At 41.0% G+C, this 12509-nt stretch overlaps 1 protein-coding gene across 2 annotated transcripts in view; it reads left to right on the top strand.

Annotated features, from left to right (window-relative positions):
- Nucleotides 1-12010, top strand: part of LOC114647270 (small serum protein 3-like) — a 76722-nt gene extending 64712 nt beyond the window's left edge. For both annotated transcript variants that reach the window (XR_007934196.1, XM_051923522.1), the window contains one exon: nucleotides 11829-12010. Coding sequence is in view for 1 of the 2 variants with exons in the window: in XM_051923522.1 (XP_051779482.1) it covers nucleotides 11829-11874 (46 nt within the window). In the remaining variant the exon portion in view is untranslated. The remainder of the gene's footprint in view (nucleotides 1-11828) is intronic.
- The last annotated feature ends 499 nt before the right edge of the window (nucleotides 12011-12509 follow it).

Here is a 12509-nt window from a genome sequence, read left to right as displayed (position 1 = left end):
CACAAACCTCCAGCGATGATGAGCAGTGGATTCATATGGTCTTTTGTACATGTCAGATCAGAGTGGGGTTATCTGCTTTTAGTGTTTCACATGAGTTGTTCATGATTGTCAGACTGGAAAGTGAGAATGGGGTGGGGGGTCCACCTTTGGGGATTCACTAAAGTTGTTCTTGAATGTCAAACTGTAGAGTACTGTGGGGTGAGATAGAGTCCCCTTTAGAGTTTCTCTCAAGCTATACATGGCTCGGGAATATCAGGGTCTGAACCAGAGATCAGAGGCTTGAGCGCCCAAGACCCCTCTAATGATGCCACTGGTAAAGTTGAGGTTAAATGCCACCCTGAATTGACTCAAAAGAAAGGGCATTTCTGTATGGGCCTTGTAATGGACCTTTGTCCAGACCTGTTGGTAGGTGATTAGTAGGTCTGGTGATATTGATGTCCAGCTTAGGCCTAGTCTTATCTGTGGGCTTTTAGGTGGGTGGTACTCAACCTCCTCCCGTAAGAACAGGAACTCTAAACCCGCAGGACATGCAATTCACATCAGTTACCTCCAATTTAGGGTCATCAGGAGTTGTCACAAACTCAGCCAAGAGCAATAGCAAGGTTTGGGGCAGCCACCCGTATATTGTTTCATAGCTGCAAAATTGAAAAGTGATAGCACTGAGGTGCACAATTCAAAGTCCAAAATAGAACTGAGGGGATAGGGGAAAGGTGGCAGCTTTTAAAAGCCAATATAAGAAATGACATCGGGGGGTCAGAACCGGAAGGGTCTTCATCCATAGGCTCGGGCCCGGAAATGACATCATACTCATCTGACTCTCAAGGTGACTCTGATTTAGTCAGTTAGCCTAAAAAGCTATGGAAGAAATGTGGAATCAATTCTGCTATATCTGTAAATGGCATCAGCCGGTGATCATTTAGGAAAAGTGCCATATAAAATCACTAAGGTTCATTTATTGTGTGACCTCAAACAAGTCACTTAACATGACACCTGTCACTTTCCAGAAATTTGTTAAAAATTATATTCTATCTATCTATCTATCTATCTATCTATCTATCTATCTATCTATCTATCTATCTATCTATCTATCTATCTATCTATCTATCTATCTATATCACAGCAGGTCATGTCACTTGCAGAAATTCTTAGATGATTCTGCGCTTACAGTATGGGAGATATTGATGAAGAGGATGAGACAAAGGAGAGGAGTCAAGTGGGGAACTTTGTTTTTTTGGTGCAAAGAGAATTGTCTGCAACTTAAAATCAGAAAAATCAAGAAACTGGTTATTGACTTTAAACATGCTAGAGAGCTACTGTGTCCAGACACTATTCAGGGAGCGGAGGTAGAGATGGTCCAATTATACAAGTACTTGGGGGTCCACATTAACGACAGGTTGGACTGATCTCGGATCACACAGGAAAGATAGAAGAAAGGACAGAGCAGGCTCTTCTTCTTTACATCTTCTATAACTCTGTGTAGAGTGCGATTTTCTACACTGTAGTGTGCTGAGCTGGTAACTTCACTTCAGGAGAGGCCCACGGAATCAACAAGATAATTAAAGGGCAGACAAGTTAATCCAGCATTTGCTTAAATAATGTTTTTGAACTTGCTAGCCTTGTTTTACAAGTCTACCTTGTAATACTTACCTCTGGAATCCTTAATAACGGCCTTACATCTTCTGAAAGGATTTTAACAACTAACCTCTGGATGCTTAGCCTTGGCCTGCACTAATCTCGCTCTCTGTTTCTCCCACTGCTACATCTGAACTGTTCCTAACAGGGGTTGACCGCCCTCGATAGAATTTAAACAGATGTACCAGCAGAAACTGGCTACCCTGGAAAGGTTTCTACTAAGAACCCTAACAAAGTCCAGGAGCTGCGGCCTTCTCCCAGTTCACTACCATTGAAAGGATTTTACCTGACTGAGAACAGCTCATTATATTACTAAACACTTATGACCAGGGCTACAATCGTACAGAATCTGGATCAGTACCTCAGTCCCACATCTTATTGAAACTCTAGAGCTACGGTGATTTCTAGTGTCAGTAAACAACAAGGTAGTTAGATACGAACAAATTTGTTTATTTGCAAAGAAACAGGCATATCAAACACTAGAATTTAAACAGAAGAAAACCTTCAACATGAATGATTCGAATCAAAGTCTACACAGCAAGCTTCATGTCAGTTTGTTCATTGCGCTCTTCAGCTTTTCCCAGGCCTCGTGTATAAATGGTGCATTTCCACATTTCTGGGCGGCACCCAATGTCAAAGCAGTGTTACTGTCTCTGTGTGGTGTCTCTTTCTGTTTTAGATTCTTATTAATGATGCAGAATTTATCAAATACACCGAAAATAATTGCATTATCGTTTACAAATTAAATTCACTTGCTTGTAATCATTCTCTAACAATGCAATGGTGCAAGGAATGGCCAAACTGTTCCAGCTACCATGGCTGCGTTAGTGTTATTAGCAGACATTGCAAATGGAAGAATTAGATGAAAGCGCATATCTATAGATGATGACAACTGGCTTTTAAGTCAATTTCGATTTCCAAGTGCTATCCTCTTAGGGCTGTGTGCTGTTAGAATACTAGGATTTACACTTATATCATTTTTATGATGAAATGCGTTAAGGTAAGTATATTACACATTTTACAAATGTGAAGTTCAGGAGCGTGTACAGCTGCCCTAACCCGACACAGACAGACAGGACACGACTTTGCCACACAACACACGTTTTATTTACAGTTGGGGAGCACTTTTCTTTTGCTCCCCACAGCACAATGCAGTTCAAAGTGCCGATAATCAAACACGGCCCTTTTCCTTTCCTTCTTCCTCCACCTCCTCTCCTCTCCCCTCCTGACAAGCTTCGTCCACCTCCTTCCAACTCTGACTCTCCAAATGGGGTGAGGTGGCTCCTTTTATTCAGCACCTGGGAGTGCTCAATGTGGTTCATCTGGATTACCTGGAATCACTCACAGGTGTGGTGGAAATCCAGTGAATGTCTCTGCATCGCCCCCTAGCGGCCCTTAAAAGGATGCACGAAACTCCAGCTCTCGGCAAACCCTGCAGGAAACCATGGTGCCGCAGGTGCCTAGGAAGGCTGCTCTATAGCGTCCCAGGAGAGGTATTGCCTCAGTGATCCTCTCTCCCCTGGTTCTTTCATTCCATTGGCATCCTGGGCCGGGTAATGGCAGAGGCCGCCCATCACACAGATAAATTGTTAACTTAATTTAAATAATGTATACTGTTATTAATGGCACGCAGTGGTAGCGATGAACTGATGCCCCGTCCAGGGATTATTCCTGCCTTGCACGCTATGCTTGCTGGGACTCACATGACCCTGTATAGATGGATGGAATAATATAATAAACATAATGGAGATTTTTCAATGTTCCTTAAAAGTTTTGAAGAATCGGCATTCTAAGACTACAGTTGGTTTTTCATTTATTACAGACGCTTATTGTGTGGCGATTGGTTACGTGGAGAAAGAAAAGGTGGCCAGGAAATGGGGGTTGGTATGTTTGACAGACACAGTGCTGCTGCAATAAATTATTCCATCCAGGGATACGCAAGTCCCAGCAAGCATCTTGCGGGAGACAGGAACAATCCTCACAGCAAACACTGCGCCACTGTGCCCCCACATGTTTAATACATTAGCATTCTAAAATGTTCAGAGAGCAGTAATATCATAAAGGTAATGTATTCTATGTGGCAATCACTGCCTGCACGTTCCTGTTGGCATAAGAGAAAGCCTGTTTAAGAAGCATATAATGATTAACGACTGGGTCGGGGAACACTTAGAATACGACGCATTTAACGTGCTGCTTTAGTGACAATGGGATTTGAGAAACTCTAGTAAATTAAACATGAAGATTAAGTTTTAGACATTCTACTTTAATGACAAAATAAAGTACAAGATTAAAATGGAAATTTCAAGATTAAAGTCGAAATGTAGACTTTAATCTCAACATAGACCTTCTTTCTTCAATGTGTCCCTATTTTTCATCTTCTCTGTGGCCCTAATATTCTTCCGTATGACAATCAGACACGCATGTTTTCACGTCGACTTTGATATCTGACCACTCCTTTTTTATTTCAGGCACTGTCTGACTTTCTGAATTTGAACTTTTGAGTTTCTTCACCATGCTGTGACACTTCATCAATTTCACTTTGTTATTTATACCACTGTATAACGTTTTCTTCCACATGTTTTTGCCACTGTCTTTTAAAAAACAATGAACAGAACGGGCTATTTACATTGACTTGCATATTCAAATATGCGAAAATTGTGGAGGAGTGTGTAGGTGCATGCATGTGCAGTAACATTCAAATTCATTGGGCCTCAACGTAACATGCATTTCACTCTAACAAACAAGCAGCACCTGAAAACAGCAGCAGTAAAGGTCTGGAAAAGCATCAGAAGGGTGGAAACCCAGCACTTGGAGATTGTTCAGGCAGTCAATGACTGTAAAGGACTTTCAACCAAATATTGAAAATTATCATTATATTTATGATTATGTTATTTGTCCAAATACTTTTGCGCCCCTGGAAATAGGGGGACCATGTACAAAAATGGCTGTCTTTTCTAAAGCACTCATACAATGTTTTTGGTAAACCACTTAAATTAAGACTGGGTTGTATATTATCCCTGGCTGAAAAAAGGTATGAAATATCACACTGAAGTGTACTGTTTGGAGTCCAAGATTGAAGTGAGGTATACTGATGTTGTCCGGTCTTTTAAAGCAGGGAATGGGAAGTGATGTCATACAGGTCCGGAACCGGAAGTGAGGTTACTCTAGGGGCTGGAACTGGAAGCGACATTATCTTTGGACCCAGAACTGGAACTGACACACTTCTTGGCAGGCTGGAACTGGAAGTGACGTCATTCTTGTGGTCAGAACCGGAAGTAGTGTCGTCAGGGTTGCCTCAGGCAGAATGGTCTGCAGAAACAACAGAGGAAGGTTTAGTGCACCCAACCACCCCTGGCCTGGTGTGGAATTATCTTCATTTGGTCCATTCAGCTTCCTCCTATGCACACGTGTGTGACAGAGTCTACACTTCAATCACATAATGATTGCTTAATTTTGTGACCGAGATGGCGGATGCTGTGCATTCCTGCTGTTTGTCACCAGCAGCTGCATGCAGAATCTCTGTTACACAGTATATAAATATGAAACAAACACACTTCAAAGACTCTTACCCTCACTGTGTAACATGCTTGTTGAACTTATGCTTTTGCTCTTTCTCCTGTTGTCTCTTTTTCAGACTACGTGTGACCCAGAAGATGCTTCCCAGCTGCTAAACCTGCTTTGCAAAGAAGGCTTCATGTTCTTTTAATCTGAACAAGTGAGCTAAAGCTTTGGGTGTGCAGTGTGCTGAAGAAAACCTCGTATTTTGAGCAAAGCCTTGGGACAGTTTCTGCATTTTCAACAATAAAGTTATTTTATTGGACTCGCCTTTGTGTCTCTGGTACAACTCTGTGACCCAAGCTTAACATGTTTAAACCCACACACAGAGCGAAAAATTGTGAAAATTGTATCACTGTCCAAGTACTTATGGACCTAACTGTATTCACTTGAAATGTTATTTAGCCATGTATGGCATTCTTGAGGTATTTGCGTCAATCGTCCTGCTTTAGCTCGTTTCTTCAGGTTAAAAGAACACAAAGCCTTCCTCCGTCAAGCAGGTCCTTCATTGCACTGAAACAGCACTTTTGAATGTTTTCAATGATCTGTTATTAGCTATCGACTCCAGGGATCCTGCCTTTCTGGCAACTGATTTTAATACTATATCATCATTCACTGTCTGGAGCACTCCGAGCATTAAAGGTACTGCTTTGGAATGGTTTAAGTTTTGTCTGACAGAAGTTGTTCTGTTAGCTTTGCTGATTTTACCTCCCCCTTAGCACTTCTTACCTGCGGATTTCCTCAGGGTTCTGTTCCTGGGCCAATCCTTTTTATTTTCCTCTGTAAATGCTTCATTTGTTTCCATTTTTAAATTTTTTGCATACTCATTTCACTGCTGTGCAAATGAGACGCAGATTTATTTACCCTTGAAGCACAGTAATTCAAACTGTTTAAAACTTTTGCTACACTGCTTTGAGTATGTTAAAGCTTGGATGGCTTTAAACGTTTGAAATTTTAAAGAGAACAATACTGAGGTCCTGATGTTTGGGCCAAGTGGTATCAGTGATGCTTCTCATACAGACTTGAGCTCCCTGAAACATTAGGTTGTGAGACTTCTGAACTCTTTTGAGACCCTCCCTAACAGAATGACATGCAGAAGTGCAAATTCTAAATCTGTTGAAGGTTGCTTGTCCATTGCTGAGGCAACCACAGATTCGCAGCGCCACAGAAACAACTACAAGCTGACCGCTGCCACACAGAAAGTGCCGGTCGCCCGATGGTTGATGCAGGGAAAATTATAACTTAGCCACTGACCTGGCGCTGACCCTGCCTGTTTGCTGTGTCTATGTATAGTAGAATGGTAGATTTCACTACATTAAATAATCTTGCTGTTCCTGTTTCAAGGATGAAAAAAGCTGGTTTTATCAATCGCAGTGTAAAGTGTAGAAAAGTATTATAATTTCTACAAGAGTAACCAAAATGTCTGCAAATCTCCTTAAATGAAGGTCTGCAGTGTGCACTTTAATTACTGTTTGATTTGTAAATTTAAACTGTGGAGCAGAGGAGTAAATCAAGGAAAATATGTCTTTGTCCTTATGGATGGCACTGTATGTGGAAAAAGTTGTACTGTAAATATGAAATTGTAAGTTGTTTGGTATTGAAAATGTACTTAAACAAGTTGCTTGTTAAGACAGTGCTCTGGTAAAATACACTATATACAGTAGATTGTTTAATTGTATCCTATTTAATATTTAATCACTTTGTATTAAATTCTTTACTGCTTAATAAGGAGCTGTGGGGTGTTGCTCACTCCATAACAATGTTAAATGAAACGAATGCTGGTGGTTGTGATATCATATAAAGTTGGGCTGTAATGCACATGGCTGCCAGCTCAGTTCGTACCCAAGTGGTCCTGTGTGAGGGTCAATCCAGACCCTTCACCTGCTGGGAACAACTGGGCCATCATAACCATTAAAGTGTAATATTGTACTTATCACAAAAAAGGTATTTTATAAAATCAAAGCAGTTAACTAACATTCATTCCTCACTTCATGATTCAAACTAGAGATCACACTGCAGAAATACTGCAAATAAAACTAAATGGACTATCAAGAAGACTTGGAAATGGAGCCCGGTGAGTCAAAATGGTTCTTTTTCAGTCCCCACCGGTAACTCCCTGAGTCCATCTAGCAAGTTCACTTCTCGTGTCAAGACTCATATTGTAAAAATATGTAAAAGTAAAGTCAAAGTCAAAGCAAACTTTATTGTCATCTCAACCATATACAAGTATACAGATAGACGAAATTGCGAAGCTCAGGGTCCACAGTATAACAACATGACGTGTAAATAATAAATTAAAAATAGAATTAAAATTAAAATTTAAAATTAAAACACAAACAAGACAAGGCATTGTGCAAAGACAAGACAAAGAAGTAGCAGCAATATTGATGTGTAGTTAGCAATGTGAACATTGATGCAATGTATGGTATTTGCAATCTAGATACATAAATATAGTCAATAGATATGTAATATAATAAATACATAGATATACTGTAGATAATACAGAAATGATCAGTGTATGATAATAGTTGTTTAAGACATGGGTAAACAATGACAGGTCAGAATGTTTCACAGCACAAGGATATCAAGAGTGTCAAAATACTTAAAGGTCAGTATGAGATTTTCAGTTCTTCTCTACATGCACACTCGTCTTTGCAGGACAGTGGCTTGCATGTATAAAAGTTCTGTTTCTAGAGGTGGTTGAGGCCGTGTGGAAGATCCCAGGGGGCAGCCTGGTGTTAAGGAGTCTGACAGCTTGAGGGTAAAAACTCTCCTGCAGACTGGCACATCTGGCTCTGATGCTGCAGTACCTTCTCTTGGATGGCAGAAGTGTGAAAAGTCCATGTGAGGGGTGTAAGGGGTCCTGCACAATGGTGCAGGCCTTGCGGACGCTACGTTTTTAAAATATGTCCTGTAGTGAAGGGAGAGGCACCCCAATAATGTTCTCTGCTGTCTTCACTATCCTTTGCAGGTGCTTGCGGTTGGATATGTTACAGTATCCATACCAGACATTGATGCAGCTGGTCAGAACACTCTCAATGGTGCCTCTGTAGAACATGGTGAGGATGGAAGGGGGAAGACTTGCTCGCTTCAGCTGCCTCACGAAGTGTAGTCTCTGCTGGGCTCTCTTGATTAGTGATGAGGTGTTATGTGTCCACGTAAGTTCCTCAGTTATGTGCGCACCGAGGTACTCCTAACACTCTCCACATCTAAACCATTGATGCTGAGTGAGATGTGGGCAGGATGTGATTTTCTGAAGTCCACGATTATCTCTTTTGTCTTGTCAACATTGAGAGATAGATTGTTGTCTTCACACCATGCAGACAGTCGTTCCACCTCATCTCTGTATGCTGTTTCATCATCCCTGCTTATCAGTCCCAGAACCGTCGTAAATAATAATAATAATACTACATTTTATTTATATAGCGCCTTTCCCTTGCTCAAGGCACTTACAGAATATAATAAAGAACAGCAGGGTATACAGTATATACCATTGTACAAACCAGATAAATAAATAAAGAAGATTAAGACAGTGAATTCTGAAAAAAAAACAGACAACATAATTGATGGTCTAAACTGAGAGAAGGGTAATAAAGTCAAGTAGAGCTAAACGCCTTCCTGAACAGATGAGTTTTGAGTTGTTTTTTAAAAGAATTCATGGAGTCAGCTGACCTGATTAATTTCGGTAGGTCATTCCAGAGTGTGGGCGCTATACAGCTGAAGGCCCTGTCACCCATGTAGTGTAGATTAGTGAGGGGCACAACAAGATTGCCAGAATCAGAGGACCTTAGTGGGCGGGCAGGCACATAGTGATGGAGAAGGTCACTGATGTAGTTTGGCGCGAGGTTATTTAAGGCTTTGTAGGTTATTAGTAGGATTTTATATTCGATTCTGTAAGACACAGGGAGCCAGTGAAGACGGAGCAGGATGGTGTGATGTGCTCGCTGCTGCTGGTTCGAGTAAGGACTCTTGCAGCTGAGTTTTGAATAAGCTGGAGCTGTGATATAAGATTAGAAGGGGCACATGCCAGTAGGGAATTACAATAATCGATGCGGGATGTGATAAAAGCATGGACAAGTTTCTCAGCATTAGAGAAGGAGAGGAAGGAGCGAACACGGGATATGTTACGGAGGTGAAAGTAAGAAAGTTTCTTAGTGTGATTTATGTGGGCGGAATAAGTGAGGGAGGAATCAAAAATGACACCAAGATTTTTTACAGTAGAGGCAGGTCTGATGAGATCACCGCCAAGATAGACTGGGAAGGAGCTCATTTTATTAAGTTGCATTTTAGTCCCAATTTGCAGGAGTTCAGTTTTATTGCAATTTAATTTTAAAGAGTTCTGCTCCATCCAGGTTTTAATTTCACTAAGGCAGGTTGTGAGCTGAGAAAGTTCTGATGAAGTTCCACTTTTAACATTGAAGTAGAGTTGAGTATCATCTGCATAAAAATGATAACCCAGTCCATAGCATAGATAATATGGCCAAGGGGAAGCATATAAACACAGATAAGCAGAGGACCGAGGACAGAGCCTTGAGGGACTCCTTGTGTGACTGGCGCTGAGCTGGATCTGCTCTTGCCAAGACTAACAAACTCTTGCCTATCAGTCAGATAGGACTTGAACCACTGGAGGGCAGTGCCAGAGATACCCAGCATGCTCTCCATTCTGGACAGTAGGATGTCATGTCTGACAGTGTCAAATGCTGCACTGAGGTCTAACAGAATTAATATGCTGGTTTGTCCAGAGTCTGCTGCCATAAGCAAATCATTGGTTACCCGTAGCAGAGCAGTTTCACAGCTGTGCCGTGCCCTGAAACCAGGCTGAAAGGGTTCCATCAAATTATTAGAGGTTAGGTACTTGGTGAGTTGAGAAGCTACAACACGCTCGAGAACTTTTGACAGGAAAGGTAACTGGGAAATAGGCCGGAAATTATTAAGATTGTCAGCATCAAGACCAGACTTTTTTAACATTGGGGTTACAGAAGCGATTTTAAAAGTGAGCGGCACAGAGCCAGTGTCAAGGGGTGAGTTTATTATTGTTGTAACAGTCGGGATTATGGCATGAAGGCAGGATTTAAGTAGTGTGGTGGGGATGGGGTCTAGTATACAAGTGGTCAGCTTACAAAGCAGGTTATTAACAAACGCAGATGTGACTGGTGAGAACTTAGAGAAGGAGCTGGATGGAGTGGGAAAACAAGGAGAGATATAAACAGATGATGTATTTATGTTAGTTGAATTATTTAGATCTTTAATTTTGTTGCGGAAAAAGTGGAGGAATTCCTCACAGACTTCAGTAGAAGAGGTAGTTGGACCAGATGCGGGTTCGAGTAGTTTATTAACTACAGAGAACAAAACCCTTGGGTTATCGTGGCCACTTTCTATTATTCTGACGTAATGGGTGTTCTTGGCAGAAGTTAGTGCTTCTCTGTAAGCTCTTTGGTGGTCAGAGAAAGCCTGGATGTGCACGGTGAGGCCAGTCTTACGTGACATTCTCTCAAGGCGTTGGCCAGCTGCTTTCATAGATCACAATTCTGAGTTATACCAAGGAGCTGAACGTTTAAAGGAAACCTCCTTATGTTTTAAAGGAGCTGTTTTATCTAATGCTGAGTGAAGGGCTGAGTTATAGTGGTCAACAAGATTATCTAGTGTTGATAGAATAGCTGAAGACAGTAAAGGATCAGAAATGGATCCAGAAAGGATAGAGGGACAGATATTTTTAAGGTTTCTGTAAGAAATTTGTTGTTTACAGGTAAGAGGAGGGAAAGGTAGTGAAACAGTGAAAAATACTGCTTTATGGTCAGAGAGTCCCAAGTCAGTGCTGTAAATGTTGGCAACAGATAGTCCAGAAGTGCAGATCAGATCCAATAAATGACCGCCAGAGTGGGTTGGAAAATCAACATGTTGTGTCAAGTCAAAACAGTCCAGTAAGGACAGGAATTCATTTCTCAGTTAAATGTGGGGTTGTCAATATGGATGTTGAAATCACCAAGAAGGATAATTCTCTGAGAGTAAGAGCTTAGGTGGGTCAAAAGTTCAGTCAGATCAGATATGAAGGATGCATTGTATTTTGGGGGACGATAAAGAACAATGAGTGAGACAGGACCTGATTTTGTTATTAGTTTACGAGCCAGGCACTCAAAAGACAATGGACAGTCAATTGGGATTTGTTTAATATTTAAGTCTGCTCTGACAATTACTGCAAGCCCACCGCCTTGTCTTGAGCTGCAAGGCGCTGTGTGAAAAGTGAAGCCAATTGGAGTCGCCTCTGTGAGAGACGCAAATTCGTTTGGTTTTTGCCAAGTCTCCGTTAAACACAGAATATCAAGTTTGGTGTCAGTGATGAGTTCTGACAGCACCAATGCTTTGCCATTAAGAGATCTCGAATTAAACAGTGCAATGTGGATTGTGCTTACAGTATAAACACACTATAAAAAAATCAAAACTCTTCATGTTCTGTTCCCATTACTGACTCCCTGTGTGACCCCAAGTGAGTGCTCACCATCCACAGCTCATGTTATAAAAATGTGCAATGACAGCCCTTAGGATGGTGTTTCTTATACTGAGGCACTGAATAAAAGCAGTGTGTGTTTGTGTTATTGACTAAATTATGTGCATCCATTCACTTTTTTTATGTTTACTAACAGAATTCCAACTTATTTTGGTCTCCCGAATCCTGTAAAGTTGTGGTGAACAAGGACTGCAGCCACGATCTGGTGAACACGCAGGGGCCTGACAGCGACTGTGTCCCACAGAGTGCTGTTGTGTAAGATGACGCTCTTTTCTAAGAAAATCTCCAGTCAACATATGGAATGTTTTTTTTTTTTTTAATTTTAATTTTTTCTCTATGCTTCGTTTTTCAAGGTTTCATCTCTGATAGCAAAAGAATGCAAGTCAATCCATATCTCACAAATGCACTGTGTGTATGAGTATGTGCTGACATCTCCAAAAATAAAAACATCATTTTCTGATCTCAAGTTCTCAGGTTTTTTTTTGTTCTCTCGTTTCCAGAATGCTGCTCAATCTCAGGCAGTGACCCCCAAAGATGAGAAAGGTCACCTTACGGGACAGGATTTGTTACATTTTAATTCCTGGGCACAAATCAATGGCTACATTTATTTCTGTATTTTTAATTTTGCTAAAAATGTGGCTGTAACATTAGGGGCACTATAATCTAGTCAGGTCAAGCCATGTCAACCTTGTGAGTCCCACTGAGCCCCAAACCTCAGACACAATGTCACTCAATAGAATTGTGGGTTCAACTAAAGGGTTTTTATTTTCCACCAACACTTTTAAACATAAATACCTTCCAAAATACTCAAAAACAA

The sequence above is a fragment of the Erpetoichthys calabaricus genome, chromosome 2, assembly GCF_900747795.2.
Source record: "Erpetoichthys calabaricus chromosome 2, fErpCal1.3, whole genome shotgun sequence".
Taxonomy (NCBI): Eukaryota; Metazoa; Chordata; class Cladistia; order Polypteriformes; family Polypteridae; genus Erpetoichthys; species Erpetoichthys calabaricus.
This window is presented reverse-complemented; position numbering and strand designations above follow the sequence as displayed.